Consider the following 27,240-nt stretch of genomic DNA (forward strand, 5'->3'; position numbering starts at 1 on the left):
AAAATAAAGTAGGCTATACAGTATTCCTCAAGGAAATTTGAAACGCTATGGTTGCAGTCTTGCTAGTGAAACTCCTAGAAAATAAAGTAGGCTATATTCCTCAAGGAAATTTGAAACGCTATGGTTGCAGTCTTGCTAGTGAAACTCAGGCAGTACTATTGAACAATTGTAAATTCTCTCCATTAGATGTTATCCGGAGTGTCTTTCCTCACCATACATTTAACTAAACAAGTGAATTATTTATTATAATGATCTTTATGGGGTTTCAGAAGATATACTGAAGAGGTGCTCTACTGCGCAGTTTTTAGAAGTTAAAAAGCTGGATCAAGCCCTAATTGAGACTGTCATTGATGAACATATCATCATTGGTTCAGTTAGAAAAAAAAGCCTGTTAGGTAATAGTTCAACTTTAACTAGAGTGGTATCCAAACCGTGGATTCAATAAATAACTAAAGAATTGTTCTTCCTTCAGCTGGCCCTAAGTCCCAGAATCCTGAAAACTGCTCATCGTTATCCTCAAGTCTCAAATTCCAACGATCTGGAGAATTCTATTCCTGCAACCTCGTCAGTTGCAAATACAAATTCTTCCAGTGTGAAACCTAACTTCCCAACTGTTGGCATTACCACGAAATCATGTAATAAGTTAACTGAAAGAGCAAAAGGTAATACTATAAAGAATTACCAAATCAAACAAAAAAGACCCAATTAATTTACAGAATAGATTTGACATACTAGCCACTATATAGCACCAAAAACACGGAAGATCTTTCCGAAGTGGAAGTGATTGAACTTAACCCCCTAAATCAAAGTCTGTGGGGAAAAAATGTGGATTGTAAAGTACAACTCCTACAAAATGAAAAACGCAATTAATGATGAATGTGTACGCATACTGAAATGGCTCCTTCAGCGTTAATCTACAGGAAGGCTCGCTTATTGAGCTATATTCTTCTCAATCTGAACCCAACCTCATAAATAATCAGACTATCAAGCGTGTGGTAGAGGTCGAGGTCCATCGGAATCCATATGATTCTCAAGTGGGTGAGAAGAATCTAATTTGCAATACACCCCTTGAAGAAATTATTCCATCTTCTGTTATGCAAAAAGCAATAACTAAGAAAGAAGCACCTCACATAGTTTCTTGTGGCTGCTACGAATGTTTTTTTTATGTGAATTTCGTAATATTAAAAACGTAAACGGACTTAGACTTAGTAATCTGGTTGATAACTTTATCAAGAACAAAAATGAAAACTAGTATGGTAAATCACAAACTCAAAGCTGGTTTTCTGTCTGTTGAACATTTGATAATGAAGCGTGCAACAGCCACTCTTCATCTTGAAAAATTTGTAGAAAAGCTTAATCAAAATGAAAATAATAACCAGAAAGCAAATCATAATGCAATGAAACACCAGGAAATTACATTAAAAGAACAAGAAACTAATCTGAAAAGTAATGCCAGCACAGTTGAACAGAAACCCAACTGCAGCAAAATAAGCAGAAATAACACTCTACCCAGTGCAAATCTATCCCCATTGCCTTAATGGACAAGCCATACATAATTCAGTGGAATATTAATAGTCTTAAAACCTGTTTACATCTAGGGGAAATCCAATGACTATAAAAAAAAAAATTATAACCATATTACAGTATGCTTACAGCATAATAATGATACCGTCCCTTCAACAGGATATTACAGTCTAGTATCTCACTCAGTCCCTTCTGCTAATGCATTAAGAACTGGTATCTATTTTCATAATAAAGTAACTTGTGATGCTAAATTATTCAAGACTTCAGAATTTCAATTATCCGTAGTTGAAGTACATGTGAATAATAGCTTTTAATATTTATGATATGTACAGTACATTCAACACTTTTGTAACTACAATTTGCAAAATCTAACCAAAGAACTCCGAGATAAGCAATAAGACTTGATATTAATCAGAGACTTCAGCGACCACAACCTCTTTTGGGACACTAATTGTGTTAGCATCGATATATTTTGGTCATTTTGCAAAATTTGTCATTTAACAAAATACCCGGCCATTATGCAAAAAGACCAAATTCATGGTCGCGTTGCAAATTTACCTAAATATTTTTACATTTGGCTAAAGAATCGAGATTCTGGTCAATTTACAAAATCATCAGTATCATCGTTGGTCAGTTTATAAAAAGGCCAAACAGCAAATAGCCAGATGGAAAAAAATTAGGAAATGATAGAAGGTAGTGAACATGAAATACAAAGTTTGTTCTTTCTTAGAAAATACACATTACAAGTACATCAAAATTTCAAAAGTGGCTAATAGAAAGAAAGGCAAGTAAATGATGCAAGTAACATTTATTAGCTGAAGTCTGGCTAATAATTGTTGTCAGAAAATTAAATACCTAATAATAATAGATATTGCAAGGATACTGAAATGTCAGTAGATAAATTACCAATTGGATGGACGTGTCATACCTTCAATGAACCTCTGTAGCAAAGCTTATTGGAAACAAAACTCGGTAAAACCCAGGTACAAAACACAGAAAACTCAATTCAATATAAAAAGATGTAGCCTATGTTCTAAGTCCTTTGACGTATCTGATTGCCGGTTTGATTAATCATTTAAGCCTTTATATTACCCCACAAATAAAAAATTAACAAATTGGGATTTTTCTTTTATCTTGAAAACCATATTCAATCCTGAATAGAAAATAAAATTTCTTAGTAAATTCCCGGCTTACATGAAAGAAGGGTAAAATGAGTATTCCAGTCAATCCAGCATCTTGCGAGACGTTTGGAGACCATTCCAAGAAGGAAATGACAGTCTCAGGTCTTGTATGTAGCTCATGTACTAAATGGTTAAGATAGCTAGAGAGGTAAACCAGATTTCATTTTTACAAAGAGAGAAAAATACATGGACAGTAAAGGCTACAAACAAATAAATCAATTGCATTCTGAAGAACATGAATGAGATCTGATATCAACAGTTCATTAACTAATCTCCCCTATACTGTATAATAAAGAGCAAGTGTCTGGCTACGGTCATTTAAGATATTCCTTTTGATAAAAGATGTTGTACAGGATCGTGAAGTAAGCCTGCGGGAAGTAGCCATTGCAGAATCCATGGGATAAGGTCAGGGATTTGCTAAATACTCTAGCACGAAGTCATGTATAACAAGACACTGCAAGTGTTTAAAAAAAAATTTATGCCACAGTTTATGCAAATGCACAGCCTCTTGTTCTTACAAGATCTACACACAAACACATGACACATAGACACACACCAACTTAAGGATTTTAGACCATTTTCTGTAGATTGTATAAACATATTTTTTAAAGTTTGATGTATTCAGTAATGAATTTTCTCGAATGTATTTTATGTTCAATTACATTTATCATTTACCTCCATTTCTTTCAATTAGCTACTTGCTAAAACTTTTTAAGTTTTGATGTATTTGAGATGTGTATTTTCTAAGAATGTATAAACCTATTTTACTTTTATGTTCACTACCTTTTATCATTTCATCGCTGTTTAGACATTTTGTGAACTGACCAACAATGATACTGAGGATTTTGTAAATTGACCAAATTCTTGGTCCTTTTACAAAGAGTCAAAATATTCAAGTCATTTTGCCAAATAACAACATATTTGGTCTTTTTGTATAATGGCAAGACACATTTTGTAAAATGGTCAATTTTGCAAAATGACCGTAATAGATACAAATTCCAAGGTTGAGCAAATAGTAAATTATCACAACCTATGTATATTAGATTAGGAAAATACCACTACTTATTATTCAAAAACAAGTGGAACATATTCCTCATTAGACTTAACTCTTTGTTCCAACAATATTGTTGATAGGTTTTAATGTAAAGTGCTAAACGACCTTTATAGGATGCTGGATATCCTGAGAGGATTGCAACACCACCTAGACCAAGTAATATAAAGCATCCTTTTGCTAGAATACCTTCTAAGGCTATTACCGTGCCTCATAATTTAGAATCTGTTCCCTTCATCAAAAAGGCACTGCCTCTTTCCTATAAATCTGGCACTCCTTAGATGAGCAGTTCATCTCTCTCATCTCCGGTAGCATCATTGCCAGATTTAAGGGACGAATCCTATGCTATAGAGCTATTGGAATCACCATTCATAATGAAGGTACCTAATACTAATAGCTCTCCATCTTTCAATCGAATGAGAGTGAGACCACCATCCCTCTCCCCTCCGAGAATTGCAAACATACCTATTCAAATAGGTACGATATTTTATCTGAAAAAAATGATGAACCTTCTTAAAATTTAAATATACAGTATCAAATATGTATGTTGAGGTTCACCATTGTCCTCTACAAAAAAATAAGAAGGCTGCTAAGAAAAACATCAAACCAAGCTTAGCAAGACCTACTTTTTCAAAGCGAGTATCAAAGACTCCCATCAATTCAAAACACTGGTAGAAAGGCTTATAAGGAATTTTCCAAAAGGAAAACTTTCTATTTTCTCTTCAATATTACAGTGGAACTGTCAAGGTTTGAGGGCTGAATATGAAAAGCTGAAGCTCCCATTTCATGACCACTCACTTGTTGCATGTCTACCAGAAACAATATTAGACGTTGTTATTCCATGTCCTAAAGAATTTCTTCAACTACAGAACACCATGTAATCTTCAGGGAATAAGTCGTGGTGAAAGTCTTGTGTATGGTTGCCCCAACATTCCCCAAAAACGTTTAAATCTATGTACTACCCTACAAGCAGTAGCGGTCCAAATAGATTTAAGTAGGAAATATACCATATTTTTATTATTTTCACCTCCTGACAGTATTTCATTTAATGATGTGGCTGAGGTGTTGAAGTAACTCACTTAACCCTTTCATCTTCTGGGTGATATAAACAGCAACTACCCATTATGGGGAGATATTTTATCAAACTCAAAAGACAATCTTCTAGCACCACTAATAGAATATAAAGATATTAGGATTCTAGAAACAGGTGATTTCACTCACTTCCATATAGAAACAGGTACTTTGTCATGCATTGATCTGTTATTAGCAAGCTATAACTGTCTGGCTTACTTTCAGTGGAGAGCATTGGATGACTGGTATACAAGTGATGATGCTCCAATATTAATTACCTCTAACAATGGTCCACTTGAATGCAGATCACCTCGATGGTGTATGGATAAAGCTGACTGGCTAAAGTTTAAAGAACTGAGCGAAGTAGAAGGTAATGCTGACAAATTTGAGTGTTGTTGATGCCATTGATTTACCAAATGGAAGTCTTCACTCAACTCGAGTGCATTCCATCCCAAAAACAACATCCCTGTTCTATCGACGACTAGTAGAATTTCAGGTGTTGCGCACATGTACTACGATTGCATTGATAAAGTTCTACAAAAATCACACTGAAAAGAATGTCATTACTCACAAGAAATGCAAGCACAATTTCGACAAGTAATCAAAGCAACTTTATGTCAGTCATGGCCGTCTTTTGTTTCTTCAGTGAATAAAAGAACCCCACCTTCGGCCATATGGAGAAAAGTTAATAAAATCTGGAAAATATAGTCCAAATCCTTCAGCAGTGTTATAAAATAATGATCAGTGTATTACTAATGCTTTGGAAGTGAGTAATTGACTTGTTGATCATTTTGAGAAAGTATCCCAAAGTCAGAAGACTCTCAAGGCTACTTTTATAGCTGGGGAGAAGAAGAAAAGACTCAACTTCACATCAAATAAAGAAGAGACGTACAATCTCCCAATTACTTAAGAGATAATTTGACTGCATTATCATCACGCAGTGATACATCCCAAAGCCCACATGAAATTCCTTATTATTATTATTATTATTATTATTAAATGCTAAGCTACAACCCTAGTTGGAAAAGCAGGATGCTATAAGCCCAGGGGCCCCAACAGGGAAAATAGCCCAGTGAGGAAAGGAAATAAGGAAATAAGGAAAATAGAACATTTTAGGAATAGTAACAATATTAAAATAAATACTTCCCATTTAAACCATAAAAACTTCAATAGAACAAGAGGAAGAGAAACTAGGTAGAAAAGTGTGCCCAAGTGTACCCTCAAGCAAGAGAACTCTAACCCAAGGCAGTGTAAGACCATGGTACAGAGGCTATGGCACTACCCAAGAATAGAGAACAATGGTTTGATTTTGGAGTGTCCTTCTCCTAGAAGAGCTGCTTACCATAGCTAAAGAGTCTCTTCTACCCTTACCAAGAGGAAAGTAGCCACTGAACAATTACAGTGCAGTAGATAACCCCTTGGGTGAAGAAGAATTGTCTAGTAATCACAGTGTTGTCAGGTGTATGAGGACAGAGGAGAATCTGTAAAGGATAGGCCAGACTATTCGGTGTCTGTGTAGGCAAAGGGAAAGAACCGTAACCAGAGAGAAGGGTCCTATGTAGTACTGTCTGGCCAATCAAAGGACCCCATAACTCTCTAGCGGTAGTATCTCAACGGGCGGCTGGTGCCCAGGCCAACCTACTACCTCAAAATGATAAAGCGGATATTTAATAGCACTAAACTTTTTATTACAAGTAAAGTAAGAATAGTGTGAGATCATAGTTTCCCAATTGTTTTAGGAACTGGTCATTATTTTAGTGTTTTTAAAACACGGTAATGACAAAGTTTTAGCTGCAAGTTACCTACCAATTGCATTGACATGTTTATGTAAAATCATGGAAAATATGGTTAATGCAAAGCTTTTATGGATACTAGAAAAGAAGACTATTTTATCACCAGTTTTCTGTTGGTTTCGAAGAATGCACTCTAGAGTGGACGCACTTGTCCGTCTAGAATCATCTGTTTTTGAGTCATTTGCTTCCAAGAAACATCATGTTATAGTATTCTTTTATCTTGAAAAAGCATATGATACCACATAAAGGTATGGTATCCCTAAAACTGTCCATGAGTTTGGTCTAGAGGTGAGTTGCCTTTATTCCTTCAGGCCTTTTTAAAAAAGATAATTATTTCATGTTAGGGTTTTGATAAAATTAAGTTTGGAATAATCATAAAATAAATATTAGGCTTCAAAATACATGAAATCGAAAATTTATAAAATATGATTCAGGTTAGTTAACTATTAATAATGATGGAAATCATCTGTATATGAATAGTGAAATAATGTAGTTATTTTAAAGGAATGACGTGAAAAACTTGAGTCTCAGCACTCCGTCTTGAGGAGGAACCCGTCAAAAAGTGAGGGAAGCAAACTTCCTCTTCCCGATGTCCATTATATTTCAATTGAAATACAAGTACCTGGCAACACAAAAATAGGTACGTTAAAATATGTATATAATTACGTGGAAAAAATAACTTCGACAATCCTTTCTATTTCATAAATTCTGTATAAACAAATTAGGTTGAAGTAAAATGACAAATTTGAGCTTGCATTTACTCATTGCACTTACATCTTCATTTGTCCCGATTCACCGAAGTGAGATTCCAAAGTCCTGTGGTGGAAGGTACTATACGTAGCTCAGAAAAAGGGTGTTATTGAGCTTGCTGCCATTCCGATGTCCAAGTCCATGAACCATCCTAGGTCACCTAAGGCTTTAGCTTGCCATATTAATGATAATAAATCTAGCCAAAGTAATACGATCTCTTCCAGAGTCCCGGTGTACACCAACCAACTGACTGGAAGAAATCATAAACTACGGGAAGACTTTAGATTAATTATACTTTGAAGGAAAAAAATATGGCAAAGATTGAAAACTAAATAAAGTTATTTCTTAACAGTTAAAAGAAAATAAAAAGGAAATATGATAAGCTTGTCATTTTTCTTCAAGAGTAGGTAATACTTTGTCTGAAAGACAGACAGGTCTCATAACCCATAAATAATAAAATTTAGGTCATCAGCCACCCTTCCATGGAAACTTCCAGAGATCTCCCTCTGCTATTATTTTACTGGCTCAAAGGACAACATGATCAATGAAGAAATTTTATCTACCATTTTGGAAAACGCAGAACAATACAGGTAGTGGATTTATAGTTATGGACGCTTCCAAATCCAGTGCTGGCGTTAGATTTGGGGTGTACAATTCTCATTTTAGTTGTAAACGTGCACTACTTTAAGCCTCTCTATCTTTACAGCAGAGCTGTATGGTATCCTGACTGCTATTGAAAAACTACTAATTATGAAAGAGGGAAATTTTACTATTTCTAGTGATGCAAGCATTGACAGTTTTTACTCCAACCAACCTTTTAGTTTTAAAAATTTTACACTGGCTGTATATTTGTAATACTACAGGCAAGGAAGTCAAGTTTTGCTGGGTTCTAGCACATGTGGGTGTACCAGGAAATGAAGCGGCAGACAAGTTAGCAAAAGGAGCAGCAGAGAAATTACCTCCAGGAAGATGTTTACTTCCATGTAATGACTTTTTGCTTCATATCAAAGTCTCTTTGTGATATTTGGCAACATTACTGGAATTCTGTTAATCAAATTAAAAGGAAGATCAGAGATGCTATACCTCCATGGAAGTATGTTACTATGCCTAGATGATGGGAAACTGTCGTGTGTTGCCTTAGAATTAGGCACACATGCTTAACACTCGAGTTCTTGATGACTGGCAAGTGCCAACTTTTTTGTGATGATTGCTTGGTTCCCCTGACTGTTAGGCATTTACTTGTTGAATGTCCCAGTCTTGGTAGTATCAGAGAACGAATCCTCTCTGAAGCTCGTAATAAAGATAGCACGTACATCCTCAAGAATATTCTTGGAGAGACGTTTTATATGATGCCCGTGGCATTTCTAAGTTCATATTGGAAGCTGGCCTTCTTACTTGTTTTAAATTGTATATGAAATTTTAAAAGTTTTATTTTTGTTATTTATATCTTTTTCATCTTGAATTGATTTCGTTATTAATGACACTCCAATCTGCATCAATGACCATTGATGTTATGAAGGCCAGATAATCAACAATTATTCATTAATTCAAAGGAAGATGATTGTAAGTTGTACAAATTGCCAAAGTGCAGCAACAACAGATGGTGAATGAGAAGCACGTGCATTTCCTTGCAATTTTAACTTATGAAAACTCTGTCTAGTTTTGAGAAAACATATTCTATTATTGAATCAGTGTGTTTCACTTATAATATACAACATTGGTTTATGTAACAAATTTATCACCATTTTCATTTCAATGAATTATTGTTTATTTAACTCAAGTTTGGACTTGATTAGTATTGCAACGGAGATTGCCTGTTATGTTATTCTTTTTATTATAGACATTCTTCATATATAAAAAATCTAGAAAATAGTGTATTCTGTGGGTATTTACAAGTTAAATGTAATCTGAATCTGATAAATTTTAGGTTTTCCTTAGTCTTAAAATGGATTTTATTGTATTGTTTTATATTAATGTCAATCAGTTAAAGGGGTTTCAAAATTCTCAGCAGTTATTGCAGATGTATCCTGAACTAACAGGATTTGAAAAATTTTCATAATTCTATAGCTATAAAACTATTTTTGTATTGAAATACGTAAACACCCCATGTGATTTACCATATTTGCAAAGGGTAAAACAAAGCTAATATTGAACTAGAATTTACTGATTAATTCAGTGCACCATAGCCCAATGATAATTAATTAATAGAGGTACCTATCTTGTTTAAATGTAGTAAGAAACAGATATAGGTTTGGTCAAATTCAAGGTGTCTGTATAATCTACAGAGAAATTCCATCTTGGATGCTTCATAGTAACAGTCAGATTGGGATGAGGTGAATTTTGCATTCAGTCTCATAGATTTATGATCAGAAATTGATCTAGATTCAATACCCCTGGCAAACAGCTAGACTTGACATAACAGGAATATTTGATGTGTCTGTTTTGTGCTTGCAAAGTTGAGCACCACATACTGTTATTTTATGTTTATTTTCTTTTCTAGAGTGATATCGGTGGCTATGGCATTCTGTGCTGCAAACTCAGCGGGACACTTGAGCAATCATGCTGATATTGCACCACATCATGCTGGTGTTACATTTGCAATATCAAATACAATAGTAAGTATCTTTTATAATCTCTGTCAGTTCAATTCTCTGCTGCTGCTGCATGGATTTTTAAATAACAAGAAAGTATTTTTAGATCGGATCGGTTGTTTATATGTGCAGTTCTTTAATATGCTTCTTTTCATGTATGTATCAGAAAGAACAGTACTCACATGAAAACTATAGATATTAAGAAACAGGGCAATTAACCACTCATGAAAGCATTTTCAATATTTTATTTTCACCTAATAATTGTTTCCTATGGTTAAGTTCTGAAAAGAAAATGATTTTTTACAAGCATACTGTATTCTCTTTTCATTAAGTGTTTGTTTTATTCTTATTGAATATTCAGCTTTTATGTGATATAAATATATATATATATATATATATATATATATATATATATATATATATATATATATATATGTGTGTGTATATATATATATATATATATATATATATATATATATATATATATATATATATATATATATATATATATATATATATATATATATATATATATATATATATGTATAGTTTTTTTTAATGGGTTGCAAGCTCTATGATATCCGTTCACCAGGTAATATGTTCATACTAAGTACAAATCAATTCCCTTATCATTCTGACATACCAATTCCTGAATTCTAAATAAGTCTGCCTCCAACATCTTTACTGGTAGGATGTATATCTGTGACTGCCTATTAGTATTCGAGGATAAAGCCCCATGAGGTTTTTTAAAATCTATCCATATGTCTAGGTCATCGGCATCATTCTAGGCCTCTCTTTCACCCTGTGTCACCCTTCTTTATGACAAAACTTAAAGTATAGTGATCGTTATGATGCAAAATGAAGATTAAAATACAAGACTGCAGTACTTGGCCTCTTCCTGTGCCAAGAAGACACCTCAGGCTATAAGAATGTATAGGCAAAATTAGTGGGAGAGTTTATGAAGTAATCCGCACTAGCTCAGTATTCTTCCTTAATGTAGACGAAGATGACTCAGATAAGATTTTAAAGACAGAGAGCAAGACTTTTTCTAAATGAACAGTTTTAAAACTATCGTAGCAAAACAGCGAGACGCAACAATGGCAGAACCTGTTAAAGAAGAACTTAAATAAGCTATTGAGAGGAAAAATTATTGGAATAAAGTGGATGATGTGATAAAAATCCCAAATAATTCCCACCTTATGAAAATGAATTTTGAAACCCTGAAAATGGCAAAGAGAGCCATAGAAGGAGGCCTCTTTATAGCTTACCAATACATCCAAAGTCAATATACTGAACAAGATATGTTTGTGAAATTATCATTTTTCCTTAAATGCTATTCTTTTGAACATCTGTAAAGGAATGTTCTTAAGATAAAAACTTCAAAATATGCTCTTAATGTTCATCCTTTCACCGTACATACAAGAAATGTTCAGAAAATACAAAGAAATGTGTCAACTGCAATCAACAACATAGAACTTTAGCAACGAAATGCCTTGTAAGAAAGGATCTACTTAACCCTTTTACCCCCAAAGGACGTACTGGTACGTTTCACAAAACTCATCCTTTTACCCCCATGGACGTACCGGTATATCCTTGAAAAAAAAAACTGCTATCTAAAATTTCTTTTGCATATTTTTGATAATTTTTTGAGAAACTTCAGGCATTTTCCAAGAGAATGAGACCAACCTGACCTCTCTATGATGAAAATTAAGGCTGTTAGAGCAATTTAAAAAAAATATACTGCAAAATGTGCTTGAAAAAAATAGCCCCTGGGGGTTAAGGGTTGGAAATTTCCAAATAGCCTGGAGGTAAAAGGGTTAAAAAGAAAATGCAAGAGATAAAGGCAGTCAAAAATGCAACATCCACTACAAACTATGGTATAAGTTATGTCAATGTAACAGCTACCAATAAGGAGATTTGTTGGACTAATGCAAATAGCCTTTTAAACAACATATAAGGAGACACAAGAATTGCAACAATAACAAATAATGCAGTAAAACTAGGGTTGTGTCAAGGAAGATTCTACCTGTTAATAATAAACAGCATATTAGCCCATAACAATTTATCAACAATGCATTTCTCTGAAGAAACAGTAAATAAGGTAGAAAGTAACATGAAGGGGAACAAACGACAAAAGAACCATTAAAGCAGAGAAAGCTAAATTAACCTAATTCTGACTCAAATTCACCAATTCCTTCTTCAGGAGATATAAGAAATTTGAAAGAGCATCAATCAGCAGGGGAAATACAAGTCTCAAGTGTCTTTTCAATTCACCCATTTTGAAAGATCCACAAGGATTAACTTCAGTATAAAAAAATACTATGCCAGTAGCCAAGACTACAAAACAACCTAGATAAGGTAGAAAGCAACATGAAGAGGATCAAACTACAAAAGAACCATAAGAACAGAAAAGGTGAATTTCAAACATATCAGAATATACAGCAGGATATGCAGAATTTCACACAAGATGGAGAGAGCTTAGCAGAAAGTACAGAAGATGACTCATCAGATAGACTTCACACCTGTAAATGAACCCAATTTCGGACTAAAATTCACCAATTTCTCCCTCAGGAGATATAATTAATTTGAAAGAAACAGCATCAATCAGCAGGAGAAATACAAGCCTCACGGATCTCTCCAATTCACCCATTTTGCAAAATCCACAAGGATTAAATTCTGTATCAGAAAATACTATGCCAGTAACCAAGACTACCAGACAACAAAAAGTATAAGAAAAATAAGAAATTATTGTACTATGCTAACTTTAAAACCTTTTAATAACAAAAAAACGTACCTTTATATAAATAAAATTGTGGCTAACCCATAATTAACATTGCTATTACAGTCAAACCTATTTACACGAAAGAATCTGCTTACAAAATTTTCACTCTGCGAAACGAAATGCGAAGAATCTTATGACTCGCATCACAAAAAAACATTCGGACAACGAAAGGAGGTACGGTGAGAGAGCCTGACTGTGTCCAAGACTGATTTTAAAATTCTTGCCGCCAGCCCGTAAACTCGCCACCATCCTCCCACGTTCCCATTGGTTATCTCCCTACTCATATGCTAGTTAACACCATAAGATCCTGCTCTCCTATTGGTCAGCATCTATTGTACTGTATCCCATCATGCATCTACGCATTGACGCTCCTGTGTCTTTTCGATTCGGCAGCGGTGTAGCACTTATTGACTTAATGTTAGTGATTTCACTTTCGTAACAATTGTACTGTATCGCGTGTGATATTATGTGACATTATTAGCCATGGGTCCCAAGAAAGTCGCTGATATCAAGGGAAAGAAAAGGATCATGAAGATGAAGATGGAAATAATCAAGAAATGCGAGGCTGGCATACGGTTAAGTTTGATCGCGAAGGAATATGGCCAAAATCCGTTTATGATAGGAACTATCCTGAAGCAGAAGGGAGCTATCAAAGCAGCGACACCTTCTCAGTCCATGACTGTTTTCTCCAGCAAGAGGAGCCATGTCCACGATGAGATGGAGTGATTGCTGCTTGTCTGGATAAAGGAAAAAGAAATGGTTGGAGACGCTATCACTAAAGCGATAATCTGCCAGAAAGCCAGCGCATGCTCAGGCCAAAGCCAATGCAGGAGAAGGAACATCGAAGCAGGCACCCCCAGAGTTCAAGGCTTCTCGTGGGTGGTTTGAAAAATTTAAGAGACGCCCAGGCTGAAGCGTTTGTTAAGACATTCGACGAGTTGACTCTCCGGGAAGGCTAAAGTCCCCAGCAAGTCTTCAACTGTGACGAGAGTGGGCTATTTTGGAAAAATATTCCTTGTCAAACTTACATCATGGCAGAAGAAAAGAGGCTACTCGGGCATAAGCCTATGAAGGACAGGCTTACCCTTGTACTCTGTGCAAATGCCAGTGGGGATTGCAAGGTGAAACCCTTGCTGGTGTATCACTCCGGTACTCGTCGAGCCTTCAAGACCCACAAAGTCACTAAGGAAAATCTTCATGTGTTGTGGAGGGCTAATGGAAAAGCCTGGGTAACAAGACAATTGTTCATCGAGTGGATAAATGTTTGTTTCGGCCTGATTGTGAAAAAGTATTTGGAAGCGAAGCACCTCCCTATGAAATCACTGCTGGTGTTGGACAATGCCCCTGCTCGCCCTTCTGCTCTTGACAAAGATATTGAAGCAGAATATTCGTTCATCAAGGTTCTCTATCTTTCCTCTCCTCCAGCCCATGGACCAGCAAGTGATTTCAGATTTTAAGAAGCTCTATATGAAATATCTCTTCAAGAGATGTTTCGAAGTCATTGAGAGCACAAACCTCACCCTTCGTCAATTTTGGAAGGAGCATTTTGATATTGCCATATGCCTCAAAGTCATCGATCAAGTTGGCAGGAGGTTTCGAGGTGCACCTTGAACTCTGTGTGGAAGAAGCTGTGGCCTGATGCCATTCCTGCACAAGATTTTGAGGGCTTCCACGCAGACCAAGCCACAGACCAAGGGGAAGCCGTTTCCGAAAATGTTGACGATCCTGATCCTGTTGCTCAATCTGAAGTTGCTGAGATCGTTACACCCAGGAAGTTCATGTGTCTGGAAGTAAGTGAGGCTGACATTGATGAGCTTTTCGAGGAGCACCAAGAGGAACTTACGACAGATGACCTGAAGGAGTTGGAGGCCATGAGAGTGAACGTCGTTCAGGAAGAGTACAGCGGGGGAAGGAGGATGACCCACTGACAACGGCAGAAATTATGGAGGGTCTAGATGGCTATTATAAAATTATAGCTCTTGTAGAAAAGAGACACCCCAAAAAAATTCTTATAGGTCTTGTGCTTGAGTACTGTAATGAAGTTTGCCTGAGTCATTTCAGGAAAATTTTAAGAAGCAGGCAGAAACAAGCTTCTTTGACGCTTATTATAAAAAGAGGCCTTCAGTAGGAGCAGACCAAGTGCCAGATAAAAAAACGAAAGAAAAATGGAAGTGATAAAGAAAATACGTAGTGTAATTAAATTTAGAAAATACAAAATATTAAGTTTAAAAAAAGTATTTAGAAAAAGGCAAAATAAAAAGAAATTTTAAGTCTATTGTAAAGTTAAGTGTTAATATTTCCTGCCATTTGTAAATGTGTTTCCTAAAATAAAGTGTTAATGCTTTTTGTCATTTATAAATCTGTTTTGTAAAATTAAGTGTTTACATTTTCTGCCATTTGTTAACGTTTTCCGCCGTTTGTCATCCTCCTCTACCGTCCCGCACTTCGCTCTTGGACATCACCTCACTCCAAAGGTAAGGTTCCACATTTTTTTTACTGTATTTTTACTGTTTTTTCTAATTATACACTTCTTTTACTGGTTACCAACGGTCAATTTATTATTGAATGATCCGAATACAGTTCTTGTCATACATTTAGTACTGTTTAGTGGTGTGTATCCTTTTTATAATCATTTAATGTGGTGTTTTTGTAGGGTCTGGAACGAATTAGACTATTTACATGGAAAAGGACTCACAAGACGAAAAAATCACGTTACCAAAGCCACTACAGAACCAGTTAATTTCGTGTTGTGAGGCATTACTGAACTAATACTTAACTTTTCAAACTATTCCGTACCAAGATTAGTTAGCTAACTGCACTCATTCTTCTTTCACCCACCTTTCTTATCAGCTAAAAAAAGAAATATGTTGGTAGCTGTTGTTAACAAATAAAAATAAGTTTGTTCCGTAACCGAAATACAAACCACGCTATTTACAGAGGGTTTACCTTTTAGCGCAGCTGAAATGACAAACCAATAGTTTTAACGAGGGTTAATTACCCCCGCGCTAGTTAGCGGGGGGTGGGGAAGGGTAGCTTGCTACCCCTCCCCCCTCCACACACTGGTGACTTGCTTCACTTCACTTTTGGCTCGGCGGTGATCAGACGTGTCTGCTCATCGTCCTCGTGACAGCCTTTAATTTTCTGCTTTTTCTTTTCAGCGTGTGTGTTGGTTGGAAGTTGACCTTCAGTTATTTCTTTACAATGCGTACATGCCCTGGAGTTGCCGGTCGTCCTTGTGGGACTTTCATGTCGGACGTAAATACGGATCCGCACACCCTCTGCCCTCAATGTCGGGGCCGACGGTGTGACCAGGAGAACATGTGCCGTGAGTGCAGGGAGTGGTCTGCCTCCCAGTGGGAGAGGTTTGGCCGTCGGCGTAAGAAGAAGTCCAAGAGAGACCGTTCTCCTCCGGGGTTAGCCTTGAAGGAGGAAGGTTCTCGGGACTCTTCTTCCGCCGCCCAAACCTCCTCCGAAGCTCCCCCTCGTCCGCCTCCTAAGGAGAGTCGGCCGAGTGGGAGCGCAAGCCCTTGTTCTGTTTCCCGACCTTCGGTGGGGGGAGAGGGTGTCGCCTCCCATAGCAAGGCGGTTCCCCCTCCTCCTCCGGGGGAGGTTATTGATAATGCCTTATCCAGTGATGATCTTTTACAGATTTGGTCATCCCTGGGGCTTAAGGGCTTGCCCTCCAGGGTCGCTCTTATTGACCTTGTCCCGTTGGGGGCCGCTGTTAAGCAGTCGCCGGCGGTAGCAGAAGTAGACCCTCTGTCTATTGTCGACGTCGTGGTGACAGAGGCCTCTGACGTGGCTGGGCCTTCCGCCGCAGGTGCTGTTGCGGGTGATGGTGCTAAAGGCTCTCCTCCTCCTTCCGTACATCCTTCGAAGGGGGAAGTGAGTCCTTCGGTCTCGGCTGCTGCTCAGCTTCCTTCTGAGGGAAGTGCTTTAACGGAGACTCCCCTTCGGAGGACCGATGGTCCCGACGATCTTCCCCGAGGCCGCCTCCGCCATAAGGCTCACCGTCCTCTACGCCACAAGGGCCTCCCTTCCCCTTACAGGGGGACTAAGAGGTGCCTTTTTGGGTCTTCATCCTCCGGGGGGGACTCTCCTCGTCAGCCTCAACCTACAGCTCCGCCCTCCTTGAACCTCTCTGCAGACCGCTCACCATCTCCTGCCAGATCTTCGCCTTCTGGAGAACTCGTCACCCGACGGGCAACGGTCCCTTCGGGGCTAAGGGATCCTTCCCTTACGCGAGCAGTGCTAGCGCACAAGCGCTCTCCTGCTCGCCAGCGCTCTCCTGATCTTCAGCGCTCTTCTGCTCGTCGACGATCTCCTGCTCGCCAAGACTCTCCTGCTCGCCGACGCTCACCTGCTCGTCGGCTCTCTCCTGATGTTCGCCCCCCTCGCCAGCGCTCTCCTGCTCGTCAGCTCTCTTCTGAGCGTCAGCGCATATTTGAGGACCATCGCCCTGCGGTCTCTGACCACCCTTTAGTTCCTGCTGAACTCCCTGCTCACCATCTGCCTGGTCCTGTGGCTACGCAACATCATGCTGCGCGTGTGTCAAAAACACATGTTCGCCAACGCGCCAGCGATCTCCCAGTTCCTGCTCGTGAATGTGCCGCGCCACCTGTCCTTTCACATGACACGCATCGACCTTCTGCTCGCCAGCGATCTCCAGCTCGCCAGCGATCACCTACGCGCCAGCGATTACCTCCTCGCCAGCGTTCACCTGCTTGCCAGCGCGCCAACGTTCTCCAACGCTCCTGAAGGAACATGGTTCGCCATCGCGCAATCGCCCGCCTGCACATGCTGCTCGCCATCGCTCGCCATTGCACAATCGCCCTCCTGCGCATGCTGCTCGCCATCGCTCGCCCCTGCACGATTGCCCTCCTGCGGATGCTGATCACCATCGCACCCCATCACGCGATCGCCAACCTGCGCATGCTGCTCGCCATCGCTCGCCATCACGCGATCGCCCTACTGCGCATGCTGCTCGCCATCGCTCGCCCCTGCATGATCGCCCTCCTGCGGATGCTGATCACCATCGCCCTCCTGCGGATGCTGATCACCATCGCCCTCCTGCGGATGCTGATCACCATCGCACCCCATCACGCGATCATTCACCTGCGCATGCTGCTCGCCATCGCTTACCATTACGCGGTCATTCACCTGCGCATGCTGCTCACCATCGCACGCCAGTGCGTCGACATGCTACATCGCGCCATCGACAACTTGAGCGACTGCACTCACCAGCTCGTCATCGATCGCCTGTGGATCTACATCGCCAGCGATCTTCCTCACCTACGCGGCAGCGCGTTCCCTCGCCGTCGCGCCAACGCTTGCGTTCATTGCCTCGGACACGCGTTCATTTACCTGCCCACCCTCGCGCCCACTCGCCTGCGCGCCCGCGCGACCGCTCGCCTGCGCGCCCGCGCGACCGCTCGCCTGCGCGCCCGCGCGACCACTCGCCTGCGCGCCCGCGCGACCGCTCGCCTGTGCGCCCGCGCGATCATCCACCTGCGCGCCCGTGCAATCGCTCCCCCGCGCTCCAGCGCGACCATTCGCCTTCGCGCGACCATCGTTCGCGGCGAATTCCGCAGCCGGTGGTAGCAGCAGGAACGTGTGCTCCTAGACGGCACTCGGGATCACCTCCATCCAAACACAGGTTGGTAGTGCAGGACGAGGAGAGGTTAGTACATCATTCTTCCCCACCTTCTTTTCAGGCAGGTACCGTCGTGTCCACTCCAAAGGATCGCCCGATCCCTTTCCCTTTAGCGGGGATTTCGGACTCTGTGTCCTTGGAGCAGCAGACTTGGTTTGGTCCTCTGGCACGGGCGTTAGTGAGGGTTATGAAACCAGCACTCGCCGGCCAGGGTAACAAACCAACGGCTGTCTCTCCTACGCTGAAGAGAAAGAGACGAGTGGACTTCGTGGTGACTTCCCCAAGGCGAAGTTGGTTCCCAAGAGGTCGGTCGCGAAGGTCCCTTCTCCTGCACGAGTACTCTCTCCTTCTCCCGTGGACGAGGCCTTTCCGTCCTCAGGTGAGTCCAGTGGGGCGGTAGTCTTCCCCTCGGCACCAGGGGGGGAGACTTCGCTTCAGGCAGGAGAATCGTCTCGTGAGGAAGGGGCCCCTCGAACCTCGTTGTTGGGATCCTGTATCCCTCCCAGGAGGGAATCCAAGGATTCCAAGACCGTCCCTAAATCCTCTGCAAGGATTCGTCAGGAACCCACGACTACCCAGGGGAATGTCCACGTATCACCCCAGGAAGAGATTCCTGGGGCAGGAGACTTAGCTGCCAGCCCGCAGGGAGGAGAACAGCAAGAATCCGAACATGCCTTCTGGCAGGTCCTAAGCCTGATAAGGCAACTTAACAGGCTTACGGATCCAGTCATCGCCCCCCGTGAAGGCAAAGACACGATTCTGGATGAAGTGTTTGACGTTCGGAAGGCCCCTAAGACCAGTGCAGCTCTGCCCTGGTCTCGGGGGCTGAAGAGTGCCAGGGCTAGGGCCAACGCTCAGCTCGCACTTCTTGCCTCCTCCAGTCGTTCCACTGCTGGGAACAAGCTCATCCCTCCTCCTCGCCTCCAGCAGAGGAGGTATTTCGAGATCCTGGGTGAGCACAACCTCGCTCTTCCTCTCCATCACTCTGTGGAGGAGCTGGCGAAGGGAGTTCCCCTTGAGAAACTCTCTGCCCGGCAGGTGTCGTTTTCGGCGGCAGAGATTCTTAACCACGAGAAGGTCGCTAAGTGTGCCATGCAGGCCACTTCGTGGCTGGACTTCTGGCTAGGATCTCTGGGCATCCTATTGCGATCGTAGGACTTGTCCAAGGAGACCAATAGGAAGGCCCTAGAGACCTTCTTGCTCTCGGGCACCCGCTCCATCGAGTTTTTGGCGCACCAGGTTACCACCCTGTGGGCCAACTCGGTGTTGAAGCGTCGCAATGCTGTGTCCGAGAGATTCCATCCAAAGGTCCCCGCCGTAGATGTGTGTAGGCTCCGACATGCTTCCCTTCTGGGGGAGAGCCTGTTTGAGCCTTAAGACATGGAGCGAACGGCTGAGAGGTGGAGGAAATCCAGCACGGACTCCCTCCTCCACAGGGCCCTTACAACTCGGCCCTATAAGCCTCCAGCCCCGCCACGACAGCAGCAACAGCCTCGTAAGGCTCCCAAACAGGCACCGGCAGCTAAGAAAGTGGTGTCTAAGCCCCAGCCCTTTCCAGCCAAGGTCAAGAGGGGCGGTAAGTCCTCCAGGGGAGGCAAGACTCCTAGGGGTGGCGGCCGCGGCCGCAAGCCCTAGGGGTGGCAGTCCCCCTGCATGTCCACCTGTGGGGGGATGCCTTCAGCGTTGCGTCCGCAGGTGGCAGCAACACGGGGCCGATGCTTGGACGGTCTCTGTGATCGGCCAAGGTTATCGCGTCCCGTTCACAACATCTCAACCTCCCCTGAAAGCGAATCCAGTGTCGTTGAGCTCCTATGCCACGGGTTCGGCAAAGGGGCTGGCCCTTCAGGCCAAAGTCGAGACCATGCTCGAGAAGGGTGCTCTCCAGGAGGTCGTGGACGGCTCCCCAGGCTTCTTCAGTCGACTCTTTCTTGTAGAGAAGGCTACTGGAGGCTGGAGACCCGTCATCGATCTCTCAGCTCTGAACAGGTTTGTCAAACAAACCCGGTTTAACATGGAGACAGCAGACACGGTCAGACTTGCGGTGAGACCACAAGACTTCATGTGTACACTGGATCTAAAGGACGCGTACTTCCAGATCCCAATCCATCCGTCTTCCAGGAAGTACCTGAGATTCTGCCTAGACAACAAGATCTACGAGTTCAAGGTGCTGTGTTTCAGTCTCTCCACAGCTCCTCAGGTGTTCACCAGAGTGTTCACCCTGATTTCATCTTGGGCGCACAGGAACGGCATTCGTCTCCTTCGTTACCTGGACGATTGGCTGATCCTAGCAGACTCGGAGTCGACCCTTCTTCGGCACCGAGACAGGCTTCTGGATCTTTGCCAGGATCTGGGGATCGTGGTAAACCTCGAGAAGTCCTCTCTGCAGCCGTCCCAACGACTGGTTTATCTAGGCATGCTAATAGACACCAATCTCCACAAAACCTTTCCATCAGACGACCGGATAGCAAGGCTGAGGAGGGTGGCGGAACCCTTCCTCAGGCGAAAAGAACTCCCCGCCCAATCGTGGTTGCGTCTCTTAGGCCACCTATCCTCCCTGGCCCGTCTGGTTCCAAACAGCCGCCTCAGGATGAGATCCCTTCAATGGCGGCTCAAGTCCCGGTGGAATCAAGGATCCGATTCCCCGGACATTCGGATCCCAATGGGGTCTCTGGAACAGACGGACTTGCGGTGGTGGCTGGCCGACGAGAACCTGCGGAAGGGAGTAAGTCTTCTCGTCCTCCCCCCGGAATTGACTCTGTTTTCGGACGCATCAAAAGAAGGGTGGGGGGCGCACGTTCTGAACCAGAGGGCCTCAGGCCTTTGGTCAGAATCAGAAAAGTGCCTACACATCAACCTGCTAGAATTGAAGGCCGTCTTTCTGGCTCTTCAGCAGTTCCAACGGTCCCTGGCGGGTCACTCCGTGGTGGTGATGAGCGACAACACCACGGTAGTGGCTTATATCAACAAGCAGGGAGGCACTTTTTCGCAACAGCTATCCCATCTTGCAGTAGAGACTCTGAGGTGGACCGAAACCCACTCCATAACACTATCAGCTCGCTTCATTCCTGGCAAGAGGAATGTGCTCGCCGACAGTCTGAGCAGGGCTTCGCAGATAGTGAGTACCGAGTGGTCTTTGGATCCTCAGATAGCCAACGGAGTCCTGACTTTGTGGGGTTCCCCGACTGTGGACTTGTTCGCGACAGCCTTGAACTTCAAGCTGCCCCTGTACTGCTCACCAGTCCCGGACCCCAAGGCACTCTGGCAAGATGCTTTCCAGCAACGGTGGGACAACATCGACGTGTACGCCTTCCCACCGTTCTGTCTGATGAGAAGGGTGCTCAACAGGACCAGACTATCGGTCAACTGTTCCATGACTCTGGTAGCTCCGCTATGGCATCACGCGGAATGGTTTCCGGACCTTCTGCAACTCCTGACGGAACTCCCAAGGGAGCTTCCTCCACGACACGAGCTTCTCAGACAACCCCACTCCGGCGTCCCCCACAGGGCCGTAGCCTCGCTTCGGCTTCACGCCTGGAGACTATCCAGCGTCTCCTCGCGGAGAGAGGCTTTTCGCAACAGGTTGCGGAGAGAATGTCTCGGCACCTGCGAAGGTCCTCTGAGGGAGTCTACCAAGCAAAGTGGAGAGTCTTTTCTGGTTGGTGTCGTGGAAGGGATATCTCTTCACTCGATGCCACTATTCCAGCAATAGCGGACTTCCTCGTGTATCTGCGAGAAGAAATACGCCTTTCTGTCTCGGCAGTGAAAGGCTATCGCTCAGCCTTAAGCTTGGCCTTCAGATTGAAGGGCGTGGATATTTCTTCATCGCTAGAACTCTCTTTACTCATACGTAGCTATGAGCTTACCTGCCCCCAGTCGGAAGTGAGACCCCCTCCTTGGAACGTGGTTCGAGTCCTCAGGTCTCTTAAGAGACCTCCCTTCGAGCCATTACGCCAGGCCTCCGATCGCCACCTGTCTTGGAAGACGGCTTTCCTACTCGCCTTGGCTTCGGCCAAGCGAGTTAGTGAACTTCATGGTCTCTTGTACGACATCGCCCATTCAAGGGGATGGGGGGAGGTAACATTCAGGTTCGTCCCTGAGTTTGTGGCCAAGACTCAGAATCCTATAGAGTGCCGGATCCTCGGTTCAACTCTTTCAGGATCGCGAGTCTCCGTTCTGTAACAAACGACCCAGACCAGCTGCTACTATGTCCAGTGAGGTGTCTGAGGCACTACTTGAAGAGAACGGCTGCAGTCCGTCCTCATGTGCGAGCTTTGTTTGTGAGCACAGGCAGGACAAAGAGGAGGGTCACCAGGAACACCATCTCAGCTTGGATTCGAAGGGTTATCCACCATGCCCTGAATCCTGACCCTCCTCCGTCACGTCGCCCTCGGGCCCACGATGTCAGGGGTATTGCTACATCCCTGGCCTTCAAGAGAAACTTCTCTGTGACGCAGGTACTTCAAGCTGGGGTCTGGAAGCGTCAAACGACCTTCACAGCCCACTACCTGCAAGACGTGACCCACAGGAGCCTCGATACGTTTTCTATCGGCCCTGTGGTGGCTGCACAACAGCTGGTCTAACCTCAGGCTCCTTTTTGGACAAGTAGCAGTAGGTTGAGGGCGTTGTTACCCGGTCTTAGTCTGCGTGAATGAAAGAGTATGTCTGACCCTTACTTCTTTCTTCATTCTCCCCTCTCTTGGGGAAGCAGCATCCTGGTCCTCGCATAGTTGACCTCGACCTCTGCTGGTAACCCATGCTTCTTTGTGCTCCTAGTATTAAGCTTAATACTGTTGCGTCTCCCATACCCTGACGAGGTGGTATGGGGAACGTCCTATCTTAGAATTCCTATCTGAAGGTCTCAAGGTCAACTTCATAGGACGAGTCACACTCTCCTCCTCACACTGCTTATGTAGGCCACTCGTTCCTAGCGATGCTAGGAACTTGTGAGGTACAGGGGCTCCCTCTCTCTAGTGCTGCTCTCTGAGGGATCGAGCCCCCGGGCAAGCCGAAGTCAGTAAGGCTGGGGACTTTCCACCCTTCCTAAGGGGTAAGTCACCCTCTGTAAATAGCGTGGTTTGTATTTCGGTTACGGAACAAATGACAAATTCGAAAATAATTTGTATTTTTCCTAACCATACAAACCTTAGCTATTTACACGTATGTGCCCGCCATCCCTGACCCCCAAGTCAAGTCCTACCTCTAAGTGAAGTGAAGCAAGTCACCGGTGTGTGGAGGGGGGAGGGGTAGCAAGCTACCCTTCCCCACCCCCCGCTAACTAGCGCGGGGGTAATTAACCCTCGTTAAAACTATTGGCTCGTCATTTCAGCTGCGCTAAAAGGTAAACCCTCTGTAAATAGCTAAGGTTTGTATGGTTAGGAAAAATACAAATTAGCTTCGAATTTGTCATATTACTCACTCTAATTAACTCTATCTTGAGAGTTTCCGTCCTCAACACTTATTTGTTGTCTCTCTGCATTTTCATTGAACATTACCTAAGTTTTACTCATTTATTTTCAATCCTACATTTCTGTTTGCTCTATTTAAAACCTCTATCATGTTTTTCAATTCCTCCCATAATTCACTGTCATCTGCAAATCTTTAATTGTTAATGTATTCCCCATTAATGTTAATTTATACATTTTCCCAATCTGAATTATTAAAAACTTCTAGACATGCTGTGAATAATTTAGGAGATATGGGGTCTCCCTGTCTAAATCCTTACGCAACCAGAAGTTTCTCACTATCTTTATGTAGTTTTAGGATAATTGTACTTCCCTTATAGATACATTCAAGTGTTCTGACATAAGATTCATCTATTCCTTGTATTTAAAGGTTTTCAATACTGATAAAGTTTGGACATAATCAAAAGCTCTCTCATAGTCTATAAATGCCATAAATAGTTGCTTGTAATACTTAGCTGATTTTCCCATTACCTGGTTAATAACATGGAATAGTCGCTTCTGAAGTCTGCCTGCTCTTTAGGTTAATTAAAGTATAGCTGTCTTTCTTTTCAGCATATGATCTGTGTAAATATTTTATATATTACTGAGAGTAAACTTATAGGGCGGTAATTTTTCAGGTCTGTTGTGTCGTTTTTTTTTTCATAAATTAGTATAATGGTAAAGTTTTTCCAAACTGTAGGTATAAAGTATTTTTCCAGACATTTTGTGTAAAGTTCAGCCAGTTTTAATTTAAATCAATTGTTAGACCATCTTCTGCTGCCTTGAGGCATATCGTCTCCTCATTGGTCACACTCGGATGACACGCAAGTTTCTGCTGACTGGCCAACACCAACCATATTGCGACGACTGTTTGATACCTTTGACAGTGTGGCATTTGTTGACTGAATCCCCCACTTATAACACAGGCTCGAGGTGAGGATGGCAGGTTCATCCTTGCCAAGATCCTTGGACATGATGTGTCCTACTATGCGAGAGGCATTTTTAGATTTATTTCAGAAGCAAATCTGCTGAAAACTATTTATCTGTTATAATGACTTCTTAACTTTTATGGTTTTAATTGAATTCTCTTTTATTTTTCATATATAATAAATGCTATTGGCATCAATGACCTTAGATGTCAGGGTGCCAGAAAACTTTCAATCAATCAATCTTTTGTTGAATATTGAAGACCATGATAAGGGCATAATAATATTGATAAATTTTTATGAAAAACGTATTGTATATTATATACCCTTAACATTTTACTTCCTCCTATGCATTGCATACTAGGCCATATGCTAATGCAGGAAAATTAGTTATTGAAGCCCTTGTGCTTGGTACTTTTAAAATAATCTAATTTTTTATGTTCGAAAATAAGGGAATTGCATTATTTTAGATTTCATAATCATAAAAATGGCATTTTTAATATTTTAAAATTGTTGCAGGCAACCATTCCTGGCATCTTATGTGGACCCTTGACTGCAGAGTTAGTTGTTGCATCTCATGGACGATGGTTTCCTGTGTTCCTCATAGCTGGGACTGTTAATTTCACTGCTGCAATGATATATCAAACCCAAAGCTCAGCAAAACCAGTTCTATGACAGAGAGACAAGAGTTATGATGTTATATAAATGAAGTTTTATGACAAATTACGTTTTTATATAAATTTAAAACCTTGTAAGCTTTGGCAGACAAACATGACTTATGTACTTAAAATTTACAAAGCATTAGTTAGAAGATTGGTGAACTTTATTTGCAGTTGAGCTACTCTGTCTCACTTGACTAAAGGTCCAACTTTGTTTTGTCTGCTGTAGACATTTATTGTGTTTATCAATGAGCTTCCATAGCACTCATTAGTTATTTTCATATATTGGTTATATTTTGGGGATACTCTGTGGTTCTTTAAAAGGTAAAGGACCATTTTTAACACACGATCATGATAATTATATACTGTATCATTTACTATGTTTGTATTATTTGTTCTTACCCTTATAATCATCTGTAAAAGTGAGAATATTACATAGTGGTTGTCCATTATATGGAGGTGGGATAATGAGCATTCTATCAAGTTCACAAAATCTATCTACAAAGAACCTTGTAAGACTTCCTTCTTGTTAAATTTAAGAATGTATCTAAAAGACAGCTCTCCAAAATAAACTGATTGGTGAAACTACAACCTGACTCTTATAACACTGTTAATTCTGACTAGCAATGATAAGGGGGGAAACTATAAAAGGGGTAATAAGGCTCTAGAAATACTAAAAATTCCATAAAAGGGGTAAAAAGACTATGTAAGACCTGTTACATTGTCTTCCTTAAAGATCATTCACCACCTATATGATATAGTCCTCACTTTTATCATCTCTAGAGGCATGACATGGCTTTTACCAGAGTATCATCACAGCTCAAATTCTAACATGGTAGATGTAAGGACATGAATTTGTAATGCTTTCCTTTAGAGTTTAAGGGAAAGGCGGCAAAGACCACGTTGAAAATGGAATTAATGCTGCACTTGGCCCATATTCATTGGAGGGAGAACTAATAATAAAAAGGGCCAATAACTTCTATATGAGGCAATGCTGCTCCAAGGAAAACTCAAAATATGAAACTGCAGAAACACTCAAGTTCTAATGGTGCTTGGTTTCCTGCAAAGTTTATAAAATCTTCCACCAATTGCAGCTAAAGTGAAACAAGAGAGCTCCAGAGAACCAAATAGTGATTGATTCTTGGGAGTAATGTCCCTAGAAAGTTTTGGGATTCTATGGAGCACATCCATAACTGTTAGAGGATTCCTATTTCCATTTTTTCGTATTTAATAACTTTAAACACACATTTATAATGCAGAGATATTCACAACAATTAATGCAAAATTTTGTTGTATAATAAGCAATACACTAATGAAGGATGCTCAAGTTTACATGCCAGTGTTTCACAACAGTATCCTAAATCTGAGAAGAAAAAATGAGTACTAGGAAATGGAATCCTCCTACCCCCCTACCCCCCCCCCAAAAAAAAAAAAGGTAAACAATGAAGAATGTGTGAATGAACCTGAAAATATTTCTAAATTTACCAAAGAAGTAGATTCGGTGGCTGATGCAGCAAGTCGAACTGTTGCACAAATAGAAGCAATGCCTCAACTCTTAGCATCTAAATCTGAACCTGTCCTAATTGTTATGTATTTTGTACTGTAATACTATATGCGCTACGGGTATTAAGAGTAATGCTGCACAGTATTGCATAGATAGAACGTGTTTCAGCATGGTTCAAAAGTGTAGTAGCATATGTTATGAAGGATTTAATCATTAATTAATTGCCCCAAAGTTAGGATGTGATTCTTCGTACTTTTGTATTGCAGTAGGATTCGACCTTTGAGAGCAATGCTCATTTTTTTTTTTTTTTTTTT

At 41.6% G+C, this 27,240-nt stretch overlaps 1 protein-coding gene across 2 annotated transcripts in view; it reads left to right on the forward strand.

The window, feature by feature from the left end:
• Positions 1-25,800, forward strand: part of LOC137615256 (uncharacterized) — a 137,619-nt gene extending 111,819 nt beyond the window's left edge. For both annotated transcript variants that reach the window (XM_068344977.1, XM_068344978.1), the window contains exons 8-9: positions 9,871-9,985; positions 25,283-25,800. In XM_068344977.1, coding sequence (XP_068201078.1) covers positions 9,871-9,985; positions 25,283-25,438 — 271 coding nt within the window. In that variant the 3' untranslated portion in view covers positions 25,439-25,800. The remainder of the gene's footprint in view (positions 1-9,870; positions 9,986-25,282) is intronic.
• The last annotated feature ends 1,440 nt before the right edge of the window (positions 25,801-27,240 follow it).

This window comes from Palaemon carinicauda, chromosome 21 (genome assembly GCF_036898095.1).
Source record: "Palaemon carinicauda isolate YSFRI2023 chromosome 21, ASM3689809v2, whole genome shotgun sequence".
Taxonomy (NCBI): Eukaryota; Metazoa; Arthropoda; class Malacostraca; order Decapoda; family Palaemonidae; genus Palaemon; species Palaemon carinicauda.